A 27,070-nucleotide genomic window follows, 5' to 3' on the forward strand; every position below is an offset into this window, starting at 1 on the left:
TTGGTGTCTTTGGCTCAGGGTGGGAAAAAGCGGCACCACGGCTCGTCCCTGTAAGTGTTTGCACGTTCATTATGTAAAGCTGAAATATAATGAGGCTGTTCTTTGTGATCTATTTTTTTTTGACGGCTTCTGCAGTAAAATACGCTAGAAGGGTTTTCTAACTGGCTGGCAATCCTCCAAGGAGTTGCTTTGTTCTTTTTTTCTTTTTTTTTTTAAGCAAGTTATATGACGGGTTTGCTCAAGCAGTCAAAGGGCTGGCCTGGAAGCCGGCAGACCCTGAGTTCTAATCCTGCCTTAGGCAAGGAACCCAACACAACCCCATCTATCCCAAGGATCCTGTAGGAGATGGAACTCTCAGATACTCTTAACAAAAGTGTCATCCACAGCACTGAAATAATCGGAATTCCAGTCCGCATTTTATTGCATTTCTAACTTGCCTCTCCTTTCAGAAGCCAGGAGCAGTGCTGCTTCCCTGCATTTCCTTCACAACGTCCCTGGGACAGTTCATTGCTGGGCAAGAACCACAGCCCGACTTTCCTTGGTCTCATTTCCACGCCAAACTGATCTCTTAAGCCCCTGCTCTCCTGAGCAGACTCGGCAGATTCAGAGGTGACATTCCCCAGTTTAAAGATCCAGAGCCGAGAGGGGTGGGGGTCCCAAAGGAGAGATTCTGCGGGTTTAGTTGCACGTGTAGAGCGATGGGAAAGGCAGCTCCGGGGTTGGTTGAAGCCTGAAACGGGTGAGAAAAACCATGAAATGGATCAGCAAAAAAAAAGTGAATTAACCCCAGTCGAACCAAAAATTTCCATTGCTAAGCAAGACAGTTGTTAAGCGAGTTTTGCCCCATTTTACCACCTCTTGCCACAGTTGTTAATGACGCCGTTGTTCAGTGGCTCCCCCATCGACCTTGCTTGGCAGAAGGGCATAGAAGGGGATCACGTAACCCCGGACTGCTGTAACCGTCATAAATGTGAGTCAGTTGGCAAGCGCCCAGATTTTGATCACGTGACCCTGGGGATGCTGCAATGGTCATAAGTGTGAAAAATGGCCATAACTCTCTCTTTTCAATGCTGTTGTAAGTCCGAACAATCAATAAACGAATCGCTGTAAGTCGAGGGCTGCCTGTATATTAAGAGAGGCTCTGTGTGCAGCTTTCCTAGAGTGGTTTCTTCCAGCTGTGTTGGGAACTAGAAAATTCTAGCCATTCCAGCTGTGCTGCCTGGAATTCGGAGTTGGAATTCCAAATCAGCTGGGGGCTGCTAAGCTTGTAGGCCGCCCTGAGTCTTTGGAGAAGGGCGGGATATAAATGGAATTAAAAGAAATAAAAAAATAAAAATCTGCCAGATTCACCCATTGTACAAACCCTCAATAAACTACAGATTTTTTTTATTTGCTTGCTTATTAAATTTATTTGCCGCAAGGCAACTCTGAGCACCTTACAATCACGGTTTGGGGATGACTTGAGTTTACATCCCACCCGGACCCACAAACCACAATGTTCACGTTTTGGGCACGGCACACTAGCTTGTTCTGACAATTTGGACTTCCTTGAGGGACAACCACATCAGGTTTGGTTGGCTTACAGGAGGCGAGCGGTTTTCAACCCTGGGACGGTTCCCATCTCAAGCGCCTTCCGTGCAAAGCGTGGCTGGCTGGCTTCTGAGCCCCCGTGCGGGAGAGCCAGCTGGGGCACGGGGGAGCCGTGGCAGAGTGACACACCCCCTTCCCTCCGCTTACCAGTTCTCGGTGCTCCAAACAGCATCCTTGTCCTCCATCAGGTGGAAGGTGTAAGCCTCGCGGGACCCTTCGGAATAGTTCGCTTCACTTTTGTGCACCACCTCGCCGTGGATGAGGACTAAGTCCCCTGGTTCCCCATTAAAAAGAGTGAGATATGTACCATCTGAGTGTTTGACAGGTAGCCCTTGATTTAATAACTGATTAACGGTCGTTCAAGGTTGCCACCCACACCCATTTTCGAAGTTGTTTGCCACAACTGTCCCCTGCAGTGACATGACTGCATTTTGGGTGCTTGCCTTTGTGACTGTTTGCAGCATCCCAACGTCATGTGGCCACAATTTGTGACTTTTTTCCGGATTCCAGCATTTGCTTTCAGTTTCCAGCAAAAAAATCTCCATGGGGACAATGGGTTCATTTAGTGACTGCAGTGTTCACTTAAGACCCACCATGCTTGTTTATTGGAAAAAATGTCAAAACATTGGGTTGGATCATGCCGCCCATCTCTGGGCTAGTCAAAATCCTTGGGGATGCTGCGATGGTCATAATGTGAAAAAAAACCGGGTCACAATTCCCTTTTTTTAGTTGCTGTTGCAACTTCAAAGTTTTTAGTTCGAGGACCACCTGTAATGGTTTGGCTTCTTCCCTTCAACGGAGGGAAAGGCCCCGATTTAAAACTGGCCTAAATCCGGGGTCTCCAAACTTGGCCACTTGAAGACTTGTGGATTTCAACTCCCAGAATTCCTCAGCCAGCCATACATGTCCCCAAGTCTTAAAAGTCGCCAAGTTTGGAGGCCCCTGATCTAAATGATGGGATTTTAGGTACTCCTCATATCCATGTGCCCCAGTCCTGGGCCCCAAATTATGTTTCCCCTTCCAGGGGGAGAGAACCAATTCCCCTCCCCAGCTTGTGGCTCGGCCCACTGAGATATTTCAGGGGTGTCCTCCTACCTTTGCCCGCTGGCACAGGGACAAATTGGCAGTCGTCGTACGTTCGCTCTGTGCCAATGAAATCAGTGCAAGGAACCGTGCCGGGGGGAGTTCGGACCATCTGCCGTGTGATGCCAGCTGGAAACCAGATCGGGAGGGTGAGCTTTAGGGGCTCCCTTAGATTTTATTAATTTTATTTCTTGAATCGATATTTTATTTATTTATTTTTATTCCATTTATATCCCGCCCTTCTCCGAAGACTCAGGGTGGCTTACAAGCTTAGCAATAGCCTTCATTCTATGTATATGCCTGCTTATTAAGGCTTTCACACAAACCCCCAAGCGGCATTATTACAAAGTCAGCTTATGCCACGCGGCTCGCAGCAATTCTTAGCAGTTTAGCCCAATAGTTTCCCTCCCCTCGTCCTGAAGTCAGGGCTTAAAATCTAAAGCCGCGGTTCTTCATTCTTCTCCCTCCCTTTCTGTTTAGAGTTGGAAGGGAACCGTGAGGCCATCCAGTCTAACCCACTCAGAGCAGGAGTGCAAAGGAATGCACCCCCTATTTTCGATACTCAGCACTGAAATCCATGATTCTGTGCCCTGAACCCTTGAACAAGAAAAGGAAAAAAAAAACAAGACTTGACTGCCCTCTGTGTTAAATCCTGTCAAAAATTCAAGCAGAGTTCTCCTATCCTCCTTGGTCCTTTCTACTTGAGGCTCAGTGTGGAAGTTGGGGAAAATGTCATAAAATTGGGCTCAACTCACTTAACCATTTAGCGATGCTGCAACAGTGGTAAGTGCAAAAACACACAACCCTCATTTCAGTAACTTCAAGCACTCACTAAACAAACGGCTGTAAGTTGAGGACTCCTGTATTCCTCTCTCCGTCCCAAAAAATAAATAAATCACAATAACTAAAGAAGAAGCCAGAAACCGCCAAGACCTTCTTCACGTCTTACTTGTGTGAGAGCCGGGAATGAACCACAAGCAGCCGTTTTCCTGGGTGGCGTTTTCCAGAGCGACCCAGAGGCCCATCACTTTGCCCAAAGGGGTGGTGTGCAAGAAAGTCGCATCCTGGTGTGGTGTCACTGAAAGGAGCAGAGAAGACAGGTGAAGTCACCTAATTGGCTTGTTTGCACCCCTGGCAGAGATCATGGTTTGCAAACTCCAGTAAGCTGGCTTCGAAGAAGCCTAAATCACAAACATTTCTGTTCTTCCTACACAAATCCAGGCTTAAGGGCAATTTTGGGGTCCTTGAGCCACCCTGTTTCAGGGTGACAAACATCCTGATTTTTATGAAAGTGCCACCTTGGGAGATTTAAAGGAGGGTGGACCTTTAATTGCCGGACATTTCGTCCAAGGCTAAGCCAACCAGATGCCTCCCATTCCTGCAGGGGACAATGGGAATTGCAGTCCAACATCAAAAGTTAGAGGAAAGATCATACAGTAAGAAACTCACCTTCCCCACCAATGCCCGGTTGCTGTAAAATAGGGGGGGGGGAGGTAAGAATATTAAACCAGAAGAGGGAAAAAAATATTATTATTATTTTAAATTCGTCCATTGTAGTAATAATGGGTTTCTGGTTTGGGGAAGGAGTTAGACTATATGGTCACTGGGTTCCATTCCAAGCCTTTTATTGGATTCTAAATTGTGGGTTCCTGCAGCAGGCAGGGGTTGGACTAGATGGCCTTCCACCCATAACCTTCTATGAATTCCCCAACTATATATATATATATTTAAAAGTGCTGCTTACCTTGAAGATGTACATGCTTTGCACCACCACGGGATTTTCCAGACCCAAATTTCTTGCCAAAGCCTGCAGAATATCCCAAAATTTTTAAAAAATAAATTTTAACTTTCTGTTCTCTTCGCTTGCAGCCTGAGAACATACTTCCTCCAATGTTTTACAAATTAAAGCAGAGTTAAAAGCACTTTTCCCCTCTCACTGAGAGATTGGTTCCCAACATTGGAGTTTGTTAACTAAATCATCATGGCCGTAAAAACATCACCTTGCAAAAGCCCCAACAGCTGGATTTACCCTTTGCTCTTAGCTCAATGTGGCTGGCTGGGATTGATTTTGCTTGTGGCACGCAAACTAAAACTTCTAAATCACGATTTATGTCCCACATTTTGTTCCGTTTCACTGCCAACTGGAATAAAAACATTTTTTATTAAAACCAACCCCAGCATGCAGCGCCCCGTGGGATCTATGCGGGTCTCTTGGCCTACTCTGCAGGGCTGTTCTGAAGGATTGAATGAGCAAAGGCAGAGCTAATGCCAGTCAATTTTCTGTCTTATAACCAAACCACGGAGAGGCTTGCGGTGTTGGCCAGATTTTGCTCTTCCTATGACAGCTCTGTAGGGTTGGCCAGCATCCAACTTACCTGCACCTTGGCTGCGTGGGTCATTTGCTTGAAGACTGGATCGTAGGCATGCAGGGCTAAAAATAATCATCATCATCATCATCTTATTATTAGGTGAGGTTTGCCCTATTTTGCGACCTTTCTTGCCACAGTTGTTAAGTTAGTAACACGGCCGTAAAGAGAATCCTGGTTCCCCATTGGCTTTGCTTCCCAAAAGGGACACTGCGGCCGTCTTAAATAGGAGCCAGCGTCTGAATTTTGATCACATGACTCTGGGGATGCTGCCATGGTCTTAAGAGTGAAAAACAGTCAAAAGTCATTTTTTCAATGCCGTTTGTAACTTAGAACTAAACAATCTGTTGTAAGTCAAGGACTACACTCTACACTTTCACCCAGTCCCTCCCTTTTTCCCCAACTTGCATTGATTATTTCTTAGGGAAAGGAATTCCCAGGTGGCCTTTCACTGACCGTGACCAATTTTGTTGATCGATTTCTCCTTTGCAACAAGAAAGTCCCCTGCAAATGAAAAAAAGGCTGGATTTAAGAGAAACCACCGCAACGAGATGGGATAAAACAGGGGCGTCAAGATGCTTCAGGGAAAACCATACCTTTTTCATCAAAAACACCTTTTTCGAAAAAGAATCTGATTTTGTCTCCGCTGTTGAGGAAATATTCTGCAGAACCCTGTCAGAAACCAGATTAAAATATCAATATTGGCTGTAAAGTAGGTCACCCATGTGACTTGCCCAATTTTATCACTTTTTTTTTTGCAGTGGTTGTTAAATGAACAAACACCACGGTCGTAAACCAAATTCATTGTCCGCTCTGGGCTGTTTTTGCTGAAACCTTTTGCTAAGAGACCAGTTACGGACTACCTCTAAAACTCTCGTTTCAGTGACGTTTAACGGGGTGAAATTGCTCCATGGGGCAGCAATTTTTTGAACCAGAGTACCTCAAAGGGGCTGACTTACAGAATGCATCCAAAATCTAGGACCTGGGATTGAAATTTAGCCAATTTTATAAAACATTTCGTGACGTCACCTGAAACGTGCTAAAACATTTCCTGTGGTCAGCTGCTGATGCTCGACTGGGCTGTACGGTTCAACCTGGACTACGTACTTTCAAGGCATGTCTGACTATCTGCCCCTAAGAAACTTTTCCAGTAGATTACAAGCTCTGCCCTTGTGGGAGGCATTGAGGAATCTCCGGTAAGGAAATATCTCTCAAATGATGACAGGTTTTCCGCTTTCGAAATAAAATCTCTGCATTCAGCCACAAAGTCCTTGAAGCGAGAACAGAAAAGCAGGGCCTGAAATTGCCCACCTGTGCCTGGAGCTGTTCCGACTCCTGGGTTGAAAACTCTGTGCGGCAGTGGGCTGGCACGTCCATGGAGGCGACTATCTTTCGGATCTGGGCCCTCATGGCCTCGCATTCCTCCAGGCTGAAGAACCGTTTGAGGACCAGGAAGCCCTCCTGGTGGAACTAGAGAACAAGTTGGAGACGATATGTAGACCGCTGTTCCTCAGCTCTGGTTAATTGAAGGTCTGTGGACCTCAACTCCCAGAATTCCCCAGCCTACCCAGCATTAGGCACCTGGGAGTATCTTCAGACAGCTGGAGAGTATGGAAGATCAACCCAGTCCCAAGCTGACATTCCCAAGTGCTTTAGGTTGACCCTTGAGTTTGAGCCTATTGGGAAAGCCTTCTTCTCTGATGCCGATGAGTCAGAGAACATAGAATAATAGGCTCGGAAGAGACAGAGGGGGCAAATCTCACCAACAAACACCCCACTTAGCAACAGAAATCTTGGGCTCAATTGAGGTCGTAAGTCGGGGGCTTCCTGTATTTATCACAGAATTTATTTGCAAAAAAAAAATCTTGCTAGGAAGCTAATGACACCTTGTTTTCATTTAAAGAGCTGGCGGGTTGCCCTTTATAGAAGCTAATCAGATTAGCTCCACCAGAGAAAGGGAGAAGCTGCAGAGATCACCGCAAGTCGTATTTAGAAAATCCGTTGAAATGATTTGTAATTTTAGCAAAGAATTTGGAAAAAAAATCCTGCAATCAGGAGGATTTCATTGTGTATATTTGAATCATTCAACTTTTAAAACTTGAGTTGTGTATTAAAACAGTATTTTAGCGCTTAAGTATTATATTCATTAAGATATTTTAAAGATATAGTGCATGATGAAATCAGACAACCAGCTTCAGATATTTAAAAGTATTTAGTATTTTAACTGATTTTTCTTCTTCTTATGCGGTTACTATCACCATCCTTTTATTGACTATCAATTTTTAGAAACTCTTTTCTGCCTTTTTATTTAAGATCTGCAATTTTAGCAAAATTATTTCCAACAAAATGTTGCTGGCTTAATAAAATCAAAATTTTATCAATTTTTCTTCAGAGAACTGGAAATGACTCAGAGTCTCTGTTGTGTGTGAGCTGGGCAGCCACATCCATCTATTTCATTAATAAAGAAATAAAATTCTTGCTGAGTTTTGTTTCTCTGCCCCCGTCTCCTCTTACCTTAGAGAGAGGCTCTTGGCTGACGGCTGCCATCGACGCTAAACGCGTCACTTATTAAAGCAAACGGTGCCCGTGTCCAGTTCGCTCCATGTCCAGGGATCAATCTTCCCCTGCTAAGTTGGGCGGGTCACTTCATCATCATGTGATCAACTGCAAAGGACAAAGGCAGGCATGATCCCAGCTGATTCTGGAGGCCCCTGCAGTGGACTTTGGCATCGGACATTGGTCCCATTGCCAAGAAGCCCAGCAGATGCAGTTTGATTCCTTTCGGACAGCTGAAGGAGGTGGAGACTTTGGCACAACATGCTTGCTGCAGCGTAGCCCAGGGCTACGTTTCCCAAGCCTGGAAGATTTAAGATGCGTGGATTTTCAACTCCCAGAATTCCCCAGCCAGCCATGTATAATTCGGTCTTATTTACTTCCTGTATTCATTTATGGCCCACTTTTATTATTTGTATAAATAACTCCAAGGCAGATAACCTGCCTAATATTCCTCCTGCCTCCTCCCATTTTCCCCACAACAGTCCTGCGAGGTGGGCAGGGCTGCGAGAGGGGGACTGGCCCAAAGTCACCCAGTCAGCTTTCAAGCCTAAGGCTGGACTAGAACTCACCATCACCAGGTGATTGGCCCAGTCACCCAATTGGCCTTCATGCCTGCGGTGATACTAGAACTCAAGTGTCTCCCAGTTCTGGCTGGGTGCCTTAACCGCTAGACCGAACTGGCTCTGATCCCCCTAAGATTTTTTTTGAAAAAGAGGAGGGGGCAGATCTTAATTCTGGTCTTTCCTTTTGTTCTCATTGGGATTTCCTTGGGACTGCCTGAAAACCACAATTAAGCTCCCCCTCCTGCCACTGAGGTTCCGGGAATTATACAGCAAGCTCTGGGGCAACATTTCAGATTTTCCCGTTTCTTGGGACACCCCTAAATTTTAGGCCACCACCACCACCCTCCCAGTAAGCTTGCGAGCCCAGGAAAGCCATTACTTGGCTGGGGATGATGGGAGCTAGAGTGCAGCATCACCCAAGGCCTTGCTCGGCCATCCTTGGGCGCTTCCCAGGCAGTGGCTGGTTGTCTGATTGCCATTATTCCCCACAGAGCCCGGAGCGCCAGATCTTGAAAAGAGACAAAGCCGAGATCACGTTGACCTCCTCCGTTTCTCCGAAGCGCAATTACCGTACCTTAAGAGCAGCTTTGCAGAAAGCCGATACTGGTCAGCCGGTCACCCCAGCTGGGGCTCTTCCAGTCAGCTGGAGGTGGAAAGGAGAAGGTGAAAGAGAAGAGGGCAGAACCAGCGTGGAGATGGGAGAAGCTGGGACTTGTTTCTCCACATTCCAGAGAGATGGAGAAAGGGCCACGGGCGTGGGAAAGTCGCTCTGCCAGTTTTTCTCTTAACAACTTTTCTGTTCCTATTTTTTTTTTCCAATTCACTCCTCATTAAGTCTCCCCAAGGAAGTCCAAACTAGGAAATGGGAGTCATGTATGCAAATGCTGCTTTTATTATAAGGCTATGGTTGCAGAAGCTTGCAAGTCTGAATGTGCTTCCCTTCCCCCCCCCCCCCCCCCGCGCCATTAGATACTAGGGAATCTTGCTTGAGACGCTTTCTCAAGTTACGGTTTTGGCCCAGACTCAAGATTTTTTTTCTGACAGTTGTCACTGCAGCTGTTAACTTAGTAACACCACTGTTAAGTGAATCTGGCTTCCCCCACTGACTTTGCTTGTCGGAAGGTCGCAAAAGGGGATCACATGACCCCGGGACGCTGCGACCGTCATAAATATGAGCCATTGGCCAAGCGTCTGAATTCTGATCATGGGGATGTTGCAGTGGTGTGAAAAATGGTCATTAAGTCCCTTTTTTCAATAGCCGTTGTGACTTCAGCCACTAAATGAACTCTTGTAAGTCAAGGCTACCTCTGATACAAGAGCTAAGAAATCAGGGAAATCTGTGCGGTTCCCACCCCGCTTTTCTGCGATCGTGGTTTAAAGCAGACCAAAAAACCATCATTTCTTGAGGATTTCCAAGTAGCTTTATTTAAACACGAACAATGCCGGCGCCTGGGTAACATCGCTCTGGATGTTGGTAGCATTGCCAGCCTGCAGAAATCCTTCCTGAAACGGCGGACAGAGGCAGCAGGGAAGCGCGTCCCAATGACTGCTGGAAAAGGGGAGAAGGGGGGGGAAGGGGGGGTCCCCCACCTCTTCGAGATCAGCCAAGACCAACCTTCCAGCGGCAGGGGTGCCCGAAGAGATGGCAACCAGCTTTCGCTGCTCCACCCTTCTTCACAGATCAGAGCCTGCGCAATTCATTTCCGACTGAAGGGAGCAGCCCTTTTCCAGATTCGATATTTTAGTTTTAATGCATGTATATGTAGTGTGTATATTTTTGGGAACGGCAGATTCAGTTACGGCCCAGTCCTTCTGAATGGGCGACACCGTGACTCCATCCTGGCTGAGAATTTTGGGAACTTAATTCCTTGCTCACCTGGCAGGTGGAAGTGCAAACAGGATGGAAAGTTTAGGCCACTTTGTGGGGGGGGGGTGTCCAAAAACCCACTTTTCACTAGACAGGCGTGCTGGACAATAGTGCAAATTCGACTCCTTTCTTCCTTGCAAAGAAATGCGTCCGACCCCTTCCCTTGGCAAAAACCCCCCAACCCCTGCCCTGCGTTTTCAGCCATGCCTTTTCGAAACTTGGGAGGGAATCAACCCGTTTGGTGCTGCGTCAAACCGGACAATGGAGGCAAAATCATGCCTCCTTGGACAACCGAGGCTTCAAAAACGAAAAGAACGAAAAACAGACCAGCTGTTATTTTAAAAGAAAAACCATAAAGGGAACAGGGAATGCTGACGGAGTCTTAATCTCCTGGAAAGACTCTGGTAGCAGATCAAAAAGAAAAAGACTACCGGGTACGTTAAGGGTTCTTTTTAGTGTTTCCAACGTCGGTGCCCCTGTTCCCCTCAAACGGGCATTTCTCAACTGCAGCCACGCCTTAAGTCCTACAAGGAATGTCAAATGTCAGCTTAAAAATTAACAACTTCCCCTGCCTGCCTAACGTTGAATGTTTTTTTCTTGCAACTGCTAAGACTTTTTTAATGGAAAAATACAGGCTGGCATCATCCTTCATGTGGAAATTCTTTGATCTCACACACTCGAATGATTTCTGCCAGAAGCAAGCCATCAGGATTTGGGGAATCTCAAGTTTGGGGAGAAACTCCAGAACCAAGGGGGTTTCGGTCGGACTTTTGCAAACAGGGTTCTAAGCTAAAGTACAATTTAAAAAAAACAAAAAACAAAAATGCCACCATCGGGGTGGGGGGAAATAAAGGCTGACTCTCCTCCGATCCACCCCTCGGAGAGGATCTGAGCCTCACGCCTGGGAGTCAGGACTGGACTTGGTGCGATGCGTAGCTGGAGAGGTGGACGCCATTCTCCCCTTCGGATGGGGCGAAGCGCTCAAGGACGAGACCGCACAACACAGCCGCAGGACCAGGCTCTCTGCCCCAACACGCGGCAGGGGGTAATTCCTCCGAGCGCGCCAGCCTCGGGGGACCGGTTCCCACTTCCTGCCCCACTGAGAGCGAATCCTTCCCCTTCTCCTCTCCTTCCTGAAGCAGAGAAACGGTCTCGTTCTCAGCCACTCCTGATCCTTCTTGGCCGTCAGTCAGGGAGCCCTGGCCCTCGGGGCGAAAGGTCTCCAGAGCAGGGGGCCGGGGGAAGTGGGATCAGAGGCAGGAAAAGGGCCAGGCTGCAGCTCCCCAGCTCAGCGGCGTCTGCTGCTTCCTCCTCCTCCTCCTCGGCAGCGGTTCAAGCCTGCTCTTTGTCCGCCCGCCACAGCCGCTCCTTGACCTCCAAGGGCAGGGTGTTGAAGAGGTCTTCCTCCACCACCAGCCCGCTGCGCTTCAGCAAGGGGCAGTCGCCCAGCTCCACCGGCAGGCACTCCAGGCGGTTGCCCCGCAGTTCTATCTGAGACAGGTTGGTCAGCTCGCCCACCCGGGAAGGCAGCGACTGCAGGACGTTGTTGCCCAGGTGCAAAGTCCTTGTTTTCCGGCACTGGAACAGCTCGGCAGGGAGAGCCTCGATCTGGAGGGAGAAAAGAGGGAAGGTGAGACCGTCAGGCCCAGCTCGGAGAAGAGGCGAAGCCAGAAATAAATCCCCATTTGCAGAGACGGAGGATTAAGCTGGAGGGGGGCAAACGTTACCGGACAGCAGAATGAGAAAACAACAAGAGTGGGAAGGGGCCTCGGAGGTCTTCTAGTCCAACCTGCCAGCTCAAGCAGGAGAGCCTCTACCGCTCTAGGCAACTGGCTGTGCCGGTCTGTATGAGCCTTGGTGCCGCAGTGGTCAGAGTGAAGCATTGCCGGCTGACTCTGCCCACTGCCAGGAGTTCGATCCCGACCGGCTCAAAGTTGACTTAACAACCGCAGTCTATATATAGCAAGAGAGGTTGTAAAATGGGGTAAAACTCACTTAACAAATGTTTCACTTAACAGCAGAAATTTTGGGCTCAATTGTGGTCTACCTGTGCTTGCAACAGTTAAAAATACACAGAACGCAAAATTTGTTGGGTTTAACAATCCTTCTGCCCGCACTTGAAGATTTTTTTTACTTGCCGTTAAGAAATCTGAGTATTGAAAGCAACCGTTTTCCTTACAAGAAAATGAGCTTTTAAAAACCGACGTTTCTGTCTGGCCTTGGGAGAGAGGCTCCATCCTCTGGTAAAATTGGCCTGGGGGGGGGGCCCTGGAAGGTAGGGAAAATAAATTGTTTCCAAGCAAACAGACCAGCACAGCAAACAGGAAGAGACTCTAGGGAGGCGAAAGGGTCCGTAATTAATCTATTGCTGCTTTGTTGTCATAGAGTTAATGAGATCAACACATCATCTGAGGGGGCCAGAGCAGCCACCTCCACGGAGGATGATATGATGCTAACCACCGGCTTGGCGTTTCCAAGCAGCATTTTGCTAAATTCTGCAACGGAAGAAAAACAACGGAAAGGGCCAGAATTAAGGAAAGCGGATTTGATAACCCGTCGGTCCGGCAATGAAAGAATGTTTGCCATGAAAAGTCAGATTTTGCAAACTTTTTGAAACAGCAGGAGACTGACGAAGCAGACAGCCAGGAAAGGAAGTGGGTGGGCGAGGGAGGCATTTTTCAGATGGTGTTTGAAGGAGAAGCAAAGAAAAACATCCAGGAGGCATTTTAGTATCCGGAGTTCATAAATCAGGGCAAGGAGTGGAAAATAAAGCTGGCTGACTTCAACGCTTCAGTTTCAAGGCTTTCCTTTTTCAAAAAATAACATTTTTCTTTTGCTCCAAACGTTTGGGTTTGAAAACATTCAGGGGAAGTACTCAGAATAAACACAACAAAAAAAGAAGCTACAAAGTTGTTGGGTTGGTTAAGGCAGCAGGCTAGAAAGCGGGAGGCCCTGAGTTCTAGTCCCGCCTTAGGCATGAAAGCCACTTGGGTGACTTTGGACCTGCCCTTGTCTCTCAGCCCAGCCCACCTCACAAGGTTGTTGTTGTGAGGAAAATGGGAGGAGGAAGGCCTGTTTGTCCTATGTGGTGGCTTTTTCAGACAGCAGCACCCACCCACCCCCTCCCTCCTAATTCTGACGAGGTTACCTAGCTTGGTCATGAAACCTCTTCAAGAAAACCACCAAGCTCAGAGACCACCCAGGACCCCCACAGATTGGACCTAACACCCCAGTGTCCCAACACCTGGTTTTAAAAGGACTTTCCCAAGCAGGGTTCCCCAACCCGGTGCACGCACACACACACACACACACACACACACCCACACACACACACACACACCAGTTGCTGCAGGACTGCCAGTTCCAACACAGCCTGAGATTGCCAAATTAAGAGAAACCAATTTGCAGGGGAGAGGACTAGAACTTTATAAAGCCTTCCTTTCAAAAGGAAGACGAAAGACCACCGCCCATCAGCCTCGTGAGAACTGGAGCCCTGCCCAGAACTGGGGAAACGAGAAAAAGGGGGGGGGGGGGGAGAAAGAGAAATGAGACCGTTTGGTCAGTTGCAAGAGAACGTCCAGCCGCCACCGTTCCTCCCCTTTCCTTTTCCTAAAGGGCAAAAGAAGGCAATTCACCTTTTGGAAATGGCACTGACGTGGGCAATGCTGCCCTGTCTTTTAAAGTGGAATCGAGGTGGGTTTTTTTTAAGGGGTGTTTTTCGTGGAGGGTTTTGTGTACCGAGGAAGGAGCTGGTCTTGGCCCCTGATAAAGGCACAGGCAGCCCTCGGCTTACGGCCGCAAGCCAGCCCCACATTTCTGCTGCCCAGCAAGGCAGTCAAGTGAATTTTGCCCCATGTTATGACCTTCCTTGCCCCAGTTGTTAACTGAGTCGCTGCAGTCGTTAATAACAGGGTTGTTAAATGAATCTGGCTTCCTTACTGACTTTGCTTGTCACTGCAACGTTAAAACATGTTTGCAAAATGCAGGTTTTTAACAGTTGGAAGGGATCTCTGGAGGTCTTCTAGACCAACCCCTTGCAATAAAACCCTATATCATTCCAGACAAAGGGCTGTCTCCAGAGATGGATCACCATAATAAACAATAAATATAACAATTAAAAATTATCAACTGAATAATGATAATAACTTAATGACTAATAACTGTCATTAGTCACAGTTTTGCTAATGGTGGCCTGGAACGGGCACAGAATTTCTATGAAAAGAGTGTTATCTCATAATAGTTAAAAATACAAACACAAAAAATTCCTGGATCAAATTTAATCCAGCCCTACTGCATAAAATAACAAGCTTTCTTTTTTTTAATCTTTACAAGCCCTTTCATTCAACAGGCTTCTAGCGAGGCTGTCCTCTGATAAATCCACTTTAATCATGCGGAAATCTTATTTATTTTTGCAGCAACAGGTCTGATAAAATGGCCAGTTCACGGCTGCGTGTAGCTTTGTCCCGTTCTCTTTTTATTTTAAGCTCTGAACAAGTAAACAGAGGCCAAAAGGTACACAGAGCGGTGTTATTTCAGCTCGTATAATTGTCAAGCCTGAGACGAGAGCCCTGTATTACTTTTGGGATCTTCTATAAAGCTTTTTTATAGCTGTCTGTAAAAAACCTCATTGCATCTCCTAACGTGTTAGTAAAAACACATTATCTAAACACAGGGAGCAAAGAGACAAGGGAAAGTGGTTCCCACCCGTAACTCAACAGTATAAATCTTAAGGGAAAGTGGTTGGGGGCTTGGGGATCAGAAGTATAGATAGCTGGAGAAAAAGCAAGTTTTCACCCATCAAGAAAACGCTGGATTTTTATGGGACCAGAAAAGGGCAAGTAGGAGACTTTCATAAAGTAAAAAGAATGGAAAATAAATATGTTATATTTTATACATTTCAAATAAAACATGTGATTTCCTTTTCCCAAAGATGCACTTCAGGAAGCAAGAGTGTTTAGGAATGGACAGAGACCACGCTGGTATGAAAAAGCAGATAATGGGGTTGTGACAAATTCTGAAGGGACGCTCTTCCACCGATCACCGATTAATTTATTCTAACCACCAGGAAATTTCCCCTTAGCTCCAGGTTGCTTCTCTCCTGGATTACTTTCCAACCGTTGCTTCTCGTCCTGCCTTCAGGTGCTTTGGAGAATAGGCTGACCCCCTCCTCTTCCTTCTGACAGCCCCTCAGATGTCAGAAGGCTGCTATCATGTCTCCCTGGCCCTTCTTTTCTCTAGACTGGACATTCCCAATTCTTGTAACTGTTCCTTTTTTTTTTTTTGCCTCCAGCCCCATCACTGTCTCTGTTGCTCTTCTCTGCGCTTTTTCCAGAGCCTCAATGTCTTTTTTCGTATTGCGGTGACCGAAACTGGATGCAGGGGTTATTCTAGATTCTTAACTGCAAAACCCAAGTAGGATTTCATTGCAAAGCGCGCGCGCACGCACACACACACACACACACACACACACACACACACACACCAGTCTCCCCTTTCCTTACCCTGTTGGCTGTCACCGCCAGGTTCTGCAAATTCTGCAAGGCTCCGATTTCCGCCGGTATGCAAGTCAAAAGGTTGTGGCTGAGATCCAGGTAGCGAAGTTTCCGGCAGAAGAAGAGCTGGGTGGGGATCTTCTCGATCTTGTTCCGGTTCAGGTAAAGGCGCTCCAGGTTGGTGAGGTTGCCGATCTGCACGGGGATGTAGGCAATTTGGTTGTACCAGAGTTTAAGGCAAGTGAGGCGATGGAGGTGCTGGAAGCTGATGATCTCCTCAATGGTCTTGAGGTTGTTGTCCTTGAGGTCGATCTCCTGCAGGTTATGGAGGCTGAAGATGGAGTGAGGGATCCGCTCCAGGTCACAGCGGATCAGTTCCAGTTCCGTCAAGTTGACCATCTTCTTCAGGCTGTTGAGGACCATGAGTTTGGTGCCCTCGTTGTTGATGGACAGCTTCTGGAGATGGACCCCCACGTCCGTCACCACCTGGGGCAGCTTGGTCAGGTTGCTCTTCAGCCTCAGCACTTTGAGCCTCTTCAGCTCCCGTAGACCGTCGATCACGATGTACCGGTTGTTTTCGGCACTCAGGTTCCCCGTCAGGTGAAGCTCTTCCAGCGTCTTCAGGCTGTAAATCCACAACGGAATCTCCTTGATGTCCGTGAACTTGATGTGCAAAGATTTCAGGTTCTCCCTCAAGAAGGCCAGAGCCGGGGCCTCGATTTTGGCTGCCGTGTGGTACAGCCACAGTTCCTTGAGGCTGGTGAGCTGGGCGATACTGGGCGGGATGGTGACGTCGGGAATGAGCTCCAGTTTTAAGACCTCCAGCTCCACCAGGTCGAAGACCGTGTCGGGGATGCCGCTGAGCATGAAAAGGTGCAGCTCCAACTTCTCCTGGGAGTTCTTGGTGATCCTTTGGCGCAGCTTCTCCAAGGTCCATTCGTTGTTCAGGTTCAGCTGCCGGAGCTTGTTCTCGCTCACCTCCGACAGGAAGACCGCGAAGCGCTTGGAGTAGAGAGGGTCGTACTGGTCGATCAGGTGGAGCATGAAGGCAAAGTCGTTCTTGACGTCGGGAATGTCGCTGTAGCTGCTCTCCTCTCGAATGGACTCAAAGGAATACTTCTTGAGGGATCTCCGGAGCATCCACCACAGGGTGTACATGCAGATCAGGCCGTAGAGGACCACCAGGCTGATGTAGAAGGACGCTAAGATCTTGAAGAGGGTGGCCAGGGGGTGAGCGCAACGATACATGCGGTAGCCGGTCAGACTCTCGATGTCCACTTTGCAGTCAATGTCGAAGGTTATGTTGTTGACGTAGTAGACCGTGTAGGAAATGATGAGGATGAACTTGATGACCTTGATGATGGTTTGCCTCATGTAGAGGCGGTAGACAATGTCTCCTTCTTCCACGTGGGTCCGGAACTTCTTGACCTTCTCAAAGAGAGCTTTGGCCTGCTCCCCTTCCTTCTTGTCCAGGACGCCGTTCTCCGTGCGGTCCACGATCCCTTGCTCAATCCGAGACTTGGTCCTCTGTAGCATTGGGGCGGTGGCCTCCACATCTTCACTGACATTGGAAGACTTCTTCTCCATAGAGCCGTTCATCTTCCCAAAGGCCGGCTTCGGATCGCTTTCCTCTACCACCGTCTCGGACAGAGCCCGCGTGGTCCAGGGAGAGTCGAAGCATTTTAGGAGGATGGAGACAAAGTGCTCCAGCTTGGAGCTGGTCCTGGGGAACTTGAACCAGAAGTTGCTACAAGCCAGGAAAATGAGGGTGTGCAGCAGGACGAGGTAGGGGAAATATTTGGCAAACCAGTGAAGGCGGTTTTCATAACACACGGCGTCCACGTAGTTATATTGGTGGCGGTCAAGCTCATATTTGATCCCGGTGGGCCCAGGCTCCACAGATGGCCCCAGGGAAGCATTATAGTAACTGGAGTCCACGTTTGCTGCCGTCCATTCGCGGGAAGAATCGTTGCAAGCATCTTTGGTAACCCATTTGCAAGGCAAGCAGATCATTTTGTCCTGGGTGACCTGGAGGGTCCCACCAAATACTGCGATCATTAGCATCACGATGGAGATGTAGTCCGTAAAGACATCCCACCAGGGCTTCAGGATACGATACGCCGGCTGAGTATCGGCAAAGTAGCGCAATTCCGTGACGGGAATCATGGCTCACCTGAAAGAGAGAAAAAACTCTCAGCAGATGCGTCCAACGTAAGGAAGTGCTGTTTGGCCTTCAAAGTGTTCTGAGTCCTGTTATTCTTTATTTAGCTTATGGCGTAAAAGACAGGTAATCCCCCTCTTCTTGGTGGCAACCCCTCAAATATTGAACCACTGCCATCGTGTCACCCCAATCCTTCTTTTCTCTAGATTAGACATACCCAATTCCTGCAACCGTTCTTCAGATGTTTTAGCAAAGCGGAAACAAGGGCAGAGCCAACACCAAACTCAAAAGCCCGGCCCCTTCCCCATCCTGGAGAAGCTCTTGCCCACCAGGACTTGTTCCCGTGAGAGACCACCACAAGTTTCTCCTGGTGGTGGAGGGCAGATACTTCTGAAGGATGACAGGAAGGCAGAAGGTGCCATCAAGGACTTAAGAATCTGTTTTGACTTAAAGAGCTGGGAGAACATTGAAATGACCATGTTAGATCCACTTAAGCATCTGCTCAAAAAATAAAGAGCAAAAGATCCCCAGTTCTTTCCGACCCATCAGATGTTCTGAATCACTCCATCTTGGACCTTTCTGCTTCCAACCAACCACAACCTGGATTGAATCACCCATTGTTTTTTTCTTCTCCAAGAAGACCTTATAACCGTGGTGGCGAACCTATGGCACGGGTGCCACAGGTGGCATGCAGAGTGCTCTCTGTGGGCACGTGCGCTGTCGCCCCAGTCCTAGGCCTTCAGCTGGGTTTTATAAAACCTTTTCACTTTAGGCCTCCACCGTATGCAAAAAAAAGGTTCAATCAGTCAATCAATTGCAAAATTGGAATTGATTGAACTTTTTAGTCCCACCGTCTGCCGTTACCACTGCAGCCACACCCACCCGGCACACGATGATACATAAGTGGATTTTGGGTTGCAGTTTGGGCACTCGGTCTCTAAAAGGTTTGCCATCACTGCCTTATAAGGAACTCAAGACTTTCTTGGAAACAAAACTGTAAGGCAAAGGCGGAGACTTTGTCTGCAGCTGGGCTGGTTTCCTGTTTGGCTTAATTGTGTTTAATTAAGAGATCCTGAAAATATATATATATATATATATGTAATTGAACGGAGGCAAGGCAGATTCCAAGGGAGTCAGGGACGCTGCAAATGGCTGTAAATGCGAGACAGTTGAACAAAAGAGAACGGACTTGCCTCTGGAAATTTAAGTTCCCTGCTGCATTTTAGATGCACAGGGTTTTGTGTTTTTTTTCCCTAAATGTAGAGCCGACATTCAGGAACGTTAAAGAGAAATTGTAGCAAAGATGACACGGCCCAGAGCTTGAAGGAAGGATCAGAAAGAAACTCAAGGTCACTCTGCCTTGATTTTATTTAGTATAAGATGGGACAGACGGAAACTAGAGAAGATTCTATTGTTATACTCCACACCTATCAAATAACATCGGTGGTAAAATCAGGTTGGTCACACGGCCGATCCATTTTACAACTGTAATGGGCAGGTTCCATCATGGCCGTTGCTGAGGACTACCTGTATAGGAGTCGGTCAGCCTTAATCTGCTCTTATTGATGCAGAACCACGAGATAACAAGACCTAGGAAGCATTCATTAGCTTAGGGATTGATTTTCTTTCTGTGGGGATTATTCGTGTCATTTCTAGTTTTTTCCCCTCAGGGATGAAGAAGGGAAAAATCAAAGCAATCACCTCTAGGATCATAAACCCGCATTCAGCAAAAACGAGATCCGTGCAGCTTTTTTTTTTAGCAAAGGGACTGCAAGCTTTCCTACACCACCCACCCCTATATAAAGCTTTACACATCATCCCCTGAAATAAATCACAGCTTTCAAAATTCAGAAGTCGTACTTCGGAATACAAGGGAAGCAAAGAAAACTGCCCAAAAAAATGCCATTTCAATCAGCTGACATGTTTGGCTAGGCCAGCCTTATTTATTTAAACTTGTGACTGCAGGAAACATGATGTTCCTTTTATGACCCAGTTGCATTTTTTGGAACAAACAATTTCAGGCAAGTGGGAAGAACCCTGAGGAGGAGATCTTTAATTTTCAAGGTCAAGAGAGAGCTGCGAAGAGTGTCAGTTACCTTGGTGTTACACTGAAATGGGGCTGAAGAGTTTTTTCTACTCAATTCGAAGTCTGGACAGTTTGAAAATTCATTCCATTAATACAGGAAATCCTCAACTTACAGCTCACAACTCAGCCCAAAATTTCCGTTATTAAGCAACAAAGTTGTTAAGTGAGTTTTGCCCCATTTTAATACCTTTCTTGCAAAATTTGTGCTGCAAAGCAAGACAGCTGATAGCTGGATTTTGCTTCATTTATGACCTTTCTGGCCACAGTTGTTAAGTCAGTCACTGCAGTTGTTAAGCTAATAACGTGGCTGTTAAGTGAATCTGGCTTTTCCCCACTGATTTTGCTTCTCAGAAGGTCGCAAAAGGGGATCACGTGACACTGCAACGGTCGCAAATATGAAACAGCGGCCCAGCGGCTGAATTATGGTCACGTGACCCCAGGGGATGCTGCAACGGCCGTAAGTGTGAAAAACAGTCCTAAGTAACTTTTTTCCAGTGCCGTTGTGACTTCGGTCGCTAAATGAATGGTTATAAGTCAAGGACTACAAGTAGTGCTTTACTGGCTAGTAGCAAGTCTGTATCAGAATATAAAAATTAGAGAAAAATAAGAAGACTAGATATAAGACAGAATTAAAAATCCTACTTGACCTATACAAAATATTTGAGTTCTCGCTGAACAGCAGCCCTATTTGTAACCAAGTATATTTTTCCTGCTGCAAAATTTGAAGTACCTACAATTACAGAACTGGATGGGGAAGAAATTCTTTTATTCCAGCAACTCTGCTTTAACACAGCTCTACAGAGTTCTGTTCAGAAGCAAGAGTTTGCAAACCCAGATTGTGTAAAACCTTCTAAATTCTGGTTTGGTGGTTCATCTAATTTTCTTCCTTAATTTTGCTGTTTCCCGGCTGGAAAATCTTACCTCCTGAACACTGGGCAAATTTTGAGGATAAAAAATTGTGTCCAACAGTTATCTGATTTATAAACAGTGGTGTGTGTGTGTGTGTGTGTGTGTGTGTGTGTGTCTTTCCTAACACAGTGGGTGGGCTGTTTTCCTCCCAAAATGAGAGCTTTGGAAATGCAGCTTTTGTTTTTGTTCTGGCAAAAGAGAATGGTTAGAAGTTCTCAGGCCCTTAAAACCCAGCCTGGCTATTCTATTCCTTTTATTTATCCTCCCCGCCTCACCAAGTAAGGGTTTTATGAACTTGTTTTTTTGAACCGGAAAAAAAACCTCAACCTTCTGAATAAAGTTCTCTCAAGAACAAAGCAAAATGGTTGGGAAAAATAAGAAGGAAGCCAGTTCCGAGGTTTTCAGCCTCGTTCCGAAGGAGTCGCAACTGCAGAGGAAGAAAAATTCAAGGATGTGTTGGAAAGCTCCAGAAGGCAGCCTCCAGGGCACCACTTAAATCTAATTCTGTGTATTTTCCAGAAAAGTGTGCCCTAGTGACTCCTTGCTATATAAACAGCTGTTTGTGTAGCCAAATATCACTTTTTCGATCCATTAAAAGATGCTAATGCTGCATTCAAGTCTGTGTTGTGCTCTTCACGGAGCATCACTTTAGGGTCCTGGGTGCTCTCTGAGCTTGGTTGTTTACTCGCTGACATTTCATTGCCCAACTAGGTTGCACCATCAGTGCTAGAAGAGAGTGGGGTTTGCTTCTGGCACGGATGATGTTACCTAGTCGGGTCATGAAACGCCTGCAAGGACACCACCCTCAGTTTCATTCGATTTGGGCTGATTTTTTCGGTTTGTGGTTTTAGGTTTTAATCTGTTCAATATGGATTTGTGTTTTGTTTTGTTTGATACACCACTCAGGCTCCACGGGACTTGGGCGACTGTAATATATTTCACAATAAATCAATACATAATAAAAACAACAGAAGAGAGTTTCAAAATCTTGCTGTTTACGCTGCATTCCCTAGCAAATGAATACGCAGGTTTGCACCCAATGCTATAATCTGATCATATGTACGGTAAGTAGAGAGATTTGGGCACATTAAATGCAGCAAATGTGTTTCAGCTCAATGCAAAGCGATGCAAAATGCAAACTAAATGCAACAATCCCAGTTTCTTCCTTCCTGCAATTCGACTGGAGGGGCACCCTAAAGACTGGCACGGAAATGGGCAGCTGTGAACAAGGCAGACCGATGCAATGACACAGCCACCCAACAAGCCAGCTGTGCTGCTTGCGCTTGTGAATTAGCAAAGTGCCAAGTCATTGTGAGCCGGGCATCGTCCTTTCAAGGGCAGCTGCGGAAGGAGAGCTCAGGTGTAGTGCAGGACAGGCTGGGATAGCAAGGGAGGCCAGGAGGCTTCCCAGCATTAAACCAGGATCTGCCCCAAGCCCAGCACCTTTTAAACAGGGCAACCCTGATCTCCAGCTCTGCAGATTTAGTGAGAAATGAGATCTCCGCTCTGTAGTGCTGGTGTCTGCAACTGAAAAATAGCCCTTGATTTAAGATCAAGATTGAGCCCAAACTTCTGTTGCTAAGTGAGACATCTATCCTCCTCTTCGATAGACTAGATGTGCCCAGTTCCCACAACCGTTCACCATTTATGATTTTATTTGCTTCAAAGCACCCGTTCTGTGGCTGTCATTAACTCTGAATGATCATAAAGCGAGCACTCGTTAAGTGAGGACTATCTCTATTTTTTTTTAATCAGAGTATTTCCACCTGTGCTGCCATTCCATCTTCCTTAATGGGCTGTTGCTGCACAAACGCATCACACACACACACGCACACAATGTGCGAGAACGCAAGCCACTTTGCCACTTGCAATTTTCCCCCTCTGTGAGGTGTTAATAGTAGTCAGTCATTAAGAAGAGAAGCTGAGATTTCTTTGCCCAGAGCAAAGCTGCACGCAGCCTTTAATCTCCAAGAATCCAACGCGGCTTTTTCCAAGCCGGGCAACCCAGCTTCTCATAGAGCCGAAGCAGGAATAGTTTATGATCCCCTTACATAATTCCAGCCACAGGGGGGGAAGGATCTTGAGGGTTGTTCCTCTCCTCTCCTCCCCCGTTCGCAGGTCTCTGGGGAAGGTGGGCTTCTGGGGAAGGACGGCCCGCCAGATGGGGGGAGACCATCTTTTGCCAATCCTCCTGTTGTTGCATGCAAAACAGCACCGCAGAGTAACGCCAGATGACACAGTCCTAAACTTACAACAATTTGTTTAGCAGCCGTTGGCTGAAAAAAGCCATTTACAATGCTTTTCACACTTACAACAGAGTCATGCCGTCAAAATTTGGACCCTTGGCAACTGGCTGGCAACTGTGCCAGGGTGTGATTGCCAGCTGTCGCCTTCCCAGCCAGCATCTGACAAGCCAGGTCACCAGGGGAAGCCAGATTCGCTTAATGACCATATTATTCACTTAACAACTGCAGCACAAAATGGGACAATGCTCACTTAACAACTGCCTTGCTTAGCAACAGAACTTTGGGGCTTAATTGTGGCCGTAAGTCAAGGACTCCCTGTTTTGGATCAGGAAGCCAAGTGGTTTGCAAGGGGGGCAAACCCCCACCCGAGGCTCCGTCGTCCAGTTTAAGGATGAGCCACTCACCCCACCCATCACTTACAGGCAGTCCTCAATTTACAACCACAACTGAGCCCCAAATTTCTGTTGCTAAGAGAGATAGCTGTTAAGCGAATTTTGCCCCATTTCACGACTTGTCTTGCCACAGCTCTTAAGTGAACCCACGCAGTGGTTGTCAGTAACCCATCTGTTAAGCGAATCCAGCTCCCCCATGGACTTTGTTTGTCAGAAGGTCGCAGAAAGGGACCACGTGACACCCCCCCAGGACACTGTGACCGTCATAAGTATGAATCAGTTGCCAAGCGCCCAGATTTTGATCATGTGACCCTGGGATTGCTGCCGTGTTCGTAAGTGTGAAAAACAATCATAATTCACTTTTCCCAGTGCCATTCAGTAACTTCGAACGGTCGCTAAACGAAACATTGTAAGTTAAGGACTAGCTGTACTAGAAGCAACCTCAAAGTTGCCTCTGCTTGACCTGTGACTGGAATGGCGCCCTCCCTCCCCGTTTTATGGCTTCAAAGAAAGAAAGGTCTCCTTACCAAGCCAGTCATTCCTGGGATGGGCCCCCCCTCGCTGCCCCTTCCGAAAAAGCTGCTGGCTTTCCTCTCCGCTCTGCTATCTGCACTTCAGCAATCTGTGCTGGAGTTCGAAGCTGCTGGCCAGGCAGGGATGCTGTGTGGGGAGGCAGCCTCCGAGCGCCATGGAGGTGGTCGCTGTGCTGGAAAGAGAGACCTTTTGTCAGCGGTCTGCCTTGGAAAGAAATGCCCCAAAGGACAGCTCGACTTACAACCATTCCTTTAGCCCGGGGGTCTTCAAACTTGGCCCTTTTATGACTTGCAGACTTCAACTGTGATTCACTTAACAAAACTCACTTAACCGCGATCTTGCTTAACAACAGTGGGGTTTTTTTTGCTCCTTTAGATGGTGGTAGATAAATTTGATAAAAAATATATTATGCAAAATGATGCACCCAGTTTTTCACTCCTAAATAAGCCGAGCAAAACATCCTTTCCCCATTCAGTCCCCACACCTTAAATAGCTGCCCTTCTCCAGCAGCCAATCAAAGGAAGAGCTGGGAAATGTTTTTTAAAGTTCCCGGAATCTTCAGTCTTGTCTATCTGCACCAGGAGCAGCCCTGCTGTTGTTTTTTTCTCCATCCTTGTCTTAAAGGACATTTTGGCCTGCTTCCTGGAATGACAACACTCAGCTATGTTCCTTTTCCTTCCCTCCCAACAACTCCAGGGACAGCATCACCCCAGATGAACCAGCTGAAGGGATGCACACGCACGCACAGAGTGCCAGGCTAGAATGGTGCAAGGGTACCAGCCCCAGAGCCACGCAGGCAAGGCGTCTCCTGCAACCAAGCCTTTGGAGTGAAAACAATGACGGCTCAGGGTTGGCCACAAAATGCAAAGTTAGTCACCTAGTTATTTGTTTCCCACCCACCCGTTTTGCCTTAAAACCTGCAAGCACGCCTGCCTCCGTTTCTTTCAGCAGCCAGCCAGCCCTGCTTTCCTTCACACATTCCCTCCACCTTTTTCCTGCCCCTCCCAGTTTCACCTTTCCAGGAGACTGGGCTAACCCCCCCCCCCAAAAAAAAAATGCCTCCAGGTTTGCCCAAGTCACACCCATCCACTGAAGATTTTAGCTGGGCCATCTCTGAGTTTTCTTTCCATCTCTGCTCTTTCGCCACTTTGCCTCCAGGGCAGGGACTAGTAACATGGCCAGCCCTTTTCCGCTTTGCCATGATTTTCCAATCTCCCCTTTCATCTTCTGCGCAAACACACACCCAGAGAGAGCCTCTTGGGCTCCCCAGGGCTCCTTCCCACCTCCGCCCCCGAAATCATAAATTCCTAAAGTGCGTTTAGGCCTCTGTTTGCCTGGCTGTCTCATTCCCCCCCCTTTGGAAGCCATAGGAGAATCAGTCAACCCCCCCTGCATTTGAGTTTTCCATTTTCTGAACCCCCTCCCCTCCTTTTCTGACCTCCCTTCCCTAAAGTGACCTGTTTGGGGTATTTTTTTCCTTTCTGGGCCTGCCTTGCCCGAGGCACCCCAAATTAATTCTGGCATACAAGGTCTGGGGAGGGGGGGATCCTATTCCCAGCCCATGATGTGCAAAGAGCCCCCAATTCCGCTTCCCAGGCTCCTCCTCTCCCCCTGCCCATCTCCGGGCTGTTGCCCAGCCTCCCCCTCCTCCAGGAGCCCCCCCATCTGCCCTCCTTGGCAATGCTGTAACCCCCCAGCACCCTCCGTGTCCCCCAGTCTCCCCTTTCCAGCTCCCCCCTCCCTGCCTTTCCTGTTCCCCCCCCCAAACTCCCCACCTGCTTCCCCGCAGGACACCCAGCAAACCGGGCCCAGAGCCCCCTTTGCCCATCCTGTAGCTGCTTCGTCCTTCGGCCGGCCTCCTCGCCTGGCATCAAACCAGCCAGGTTACCAGTCCTCTTGAGGTCTGCCTCCCGCCCGTGTGGCTGGGCTCAGCACCCCCACCCCCACCCCCACCCCGCCAGCAGGATTTCCACGAAACCAGGAATCTGGGAAGGGAGGGAAGAAGACGCCTCTTCTCTTATTAACGAAGTTCCTAGTCCTCAGGAGCCCTGAGCCTCCCCTCCCCCATAGTGGGGGGGGCAAAGAGGCGTGTCTGCGTGTGCGGGGCTCCCCTTTTCCCCTCCCTCCCCTGCCCCATAGCCGCTGAGTCAAGTTCCTAGTCCTCAAGCTTTCCTGCCTGGGGGGGTCTCCTCGCCCCCTCCCCCGCTGCCCTTCCCCCCGCACCCACCTGGTGGCGCCTCCCGCGGCGGAGCCCCGTCTTTTGTCCGCCCCTCAGCCCCTCATTGCACCACTCCGCCCCGCCCCGGAACTGACCTCACTCGGCCGGCCCGGGCATCCCCCGCGGAGGCGGCGGCGGCGGCGGCGGCGGCAGACAAAACCCGCGCGCGGCCGCCACTAGACGGCGCCATCTTGGCGGCTGTGGGGGGCGGGGCTTCGGCGGCGCTACGTCTTTGGCCGCCATCTTTGGAACGGGCAGAGGAGGGCGCGGAGGCTCTGTTGGGCAAGGGAAAAAGCCGCCTTTGTAGCTCAGGGTTGAAAGGAGGAGGAGGAGGAGGAGGAGGAGGAGGAAGGGCTGTGGGGTCCCTGGGTGCTCTCTGAGCTCGGTGCTCTTCTTGCAGACCTTTCATGACCCAAGTCGGTCCTATCACCAGATCACCATTCATTCGTTTTCATTCATTCATCAGTTAGACCTTCCTTTACCCAGCTGGGCAATGTCCTCAGTCAGATGATAAGATAATCTTTATTGTCATTTTTTTACTGCGGGCACAACGGCACACATCAAAAATGAAATTTAGTTGCCCGCTCTCAAAGTGAAACATACACGACACACACCTAAAACATACTATATACAACATATGTGTAGACCCACACCCCTACGTATACATAACGATAAAATATTAAATACTGTCCATCTTGAATATGTAACGGAAGGAGGAAGCCTGAGAGTTCACCATATAGGATGATATACAACCTGGGAACTAGGGTGCAACTTTTGCAAAAGTGACAGCTGGCAGTTTCATCAACCTGGATTAAACGGCCAGCGCTTTGAAATTGTCCAAACCCTGATTTGTAGGCAAACAGAAGAAGCATGCGTGCGCGCACACACACACCCCCTTGCAATCCAGCCAGCCAGCTGCAGCTCACATGGCTTATGTGCCAAATAAAAGCGCCTATTTTTAAATGCAGCCAGCAGGTTTTCTGGTTGGCTGACACTTCCCTCATCCC

At 48.1% G+C, this 27,070-nt stretch overlaps 2 protein-coding genes across 10 annotated transcripts; both read right to left on the reverse strand.

Moving 5' to 3' along the window:
- Positions 1–14: 14 nt before the first annotated feature.
- On the reverse strand, positions 15–9,093 carry PHYHD1 (phytanoyl-CoA dioxygenase domain containing 1). Of its 7 annotated transcripts, none has more exons than XM_083375388.1 (13): positions 8,733–9,090; positions 7,554–7,703; positions 6,351–6,509; positions 5,636–5,711; positions 5,496–5,543; positions 5,049–5,104; positions 4,674–4,814; positions 4,418–4,480; positions 4,123–4,144; positions 3,623–3,751; positions 2,686–2,802; positions 1,738–1,900; positions 482–730 (listed from the first exon to the last, which is right to left on the reverse strand). In XM_083375388.1, the coding sequence occupies exons 2-13, from the start codon at positions 7,584–7,586 to the stop codon at positions 679–681; spliced, it is 1,059 nt and encodes a 352-aa protein (XP_083231514.1). In that variant the 5' UTR covers positions 7,587–7,703; positions 8,733–9,090; the 3' UTR covers positions 482–678. The 7 variants fall into 7 exon arrangements, with proteins under 7 accessions (XP_083231513.1, XP_083231511.1, XP_083231512.1 ...); XM_083375389.1 differs by having other exon boundaries at positions 1,738–1,864; positions 8,733–9,083; XM_083375385.1 differs by lacking the exon at positions 1,738–1,900 and having other exon boundaries at positions 18–730; positions 8,733–9,092.
- A 46-nt stretch (positions 9,094–9,139) lies between these two features.
- Positions 9,140–26,262, reverse strand: LRRC8A (leucine rich repeat containing 8 VRAC subunit A). Of its 3 annotated transcripts, none has more exons than XM_083375382.1 (4): positions 26,159–26,262; positions 23,839–24,017; positions 15,527–17,690; positions 9,140–11,633 (listed from the first exon to the last, which is right to left on the reverse strand). In XM_083375382.1, exons 3-4 carry the CDS (start codon positions 17,681–17,683, stop codon positions 11,358–11,360), a joined length of 2,433 nt encoding a protein of 810 aa, XP_083231508.1. In that variant the 5' UTR covers positions 17,684–17,690; positions 23,839–24,017; positions 26,159–26,262; the 3' UTR covers positions 9,140–11,357. The 3 variants fall into 3 exon arrangements, with proteins under 3 accessions (XP_083231508.1, XP_083231507.1, XP_083231506.1); XM_083375381.1 differs by having other exon boundaries at positions 23,839–24,012; positions 26,159–26,248; XM_083375380.1 differs by lacking the exon at positions 26,159–26,262 and adding an exon at positions 26,073–26,123.
- Between the last annotated feature and the right edge of the window lie 808 nt (positions 26,263–27,070).

This window comes from Vipera ursinii (genome assembly GCF_947247035.1).
Source record: "Vipera ursinii genome assembly, chromosome: 16".
Taxonomy (NCBI): domain Eukaryota; kingdom Metazoa; phylum Chordata; class Lepidosauria; order Squamata; family Viperidae; genus Vipera; species Vipera ursinii.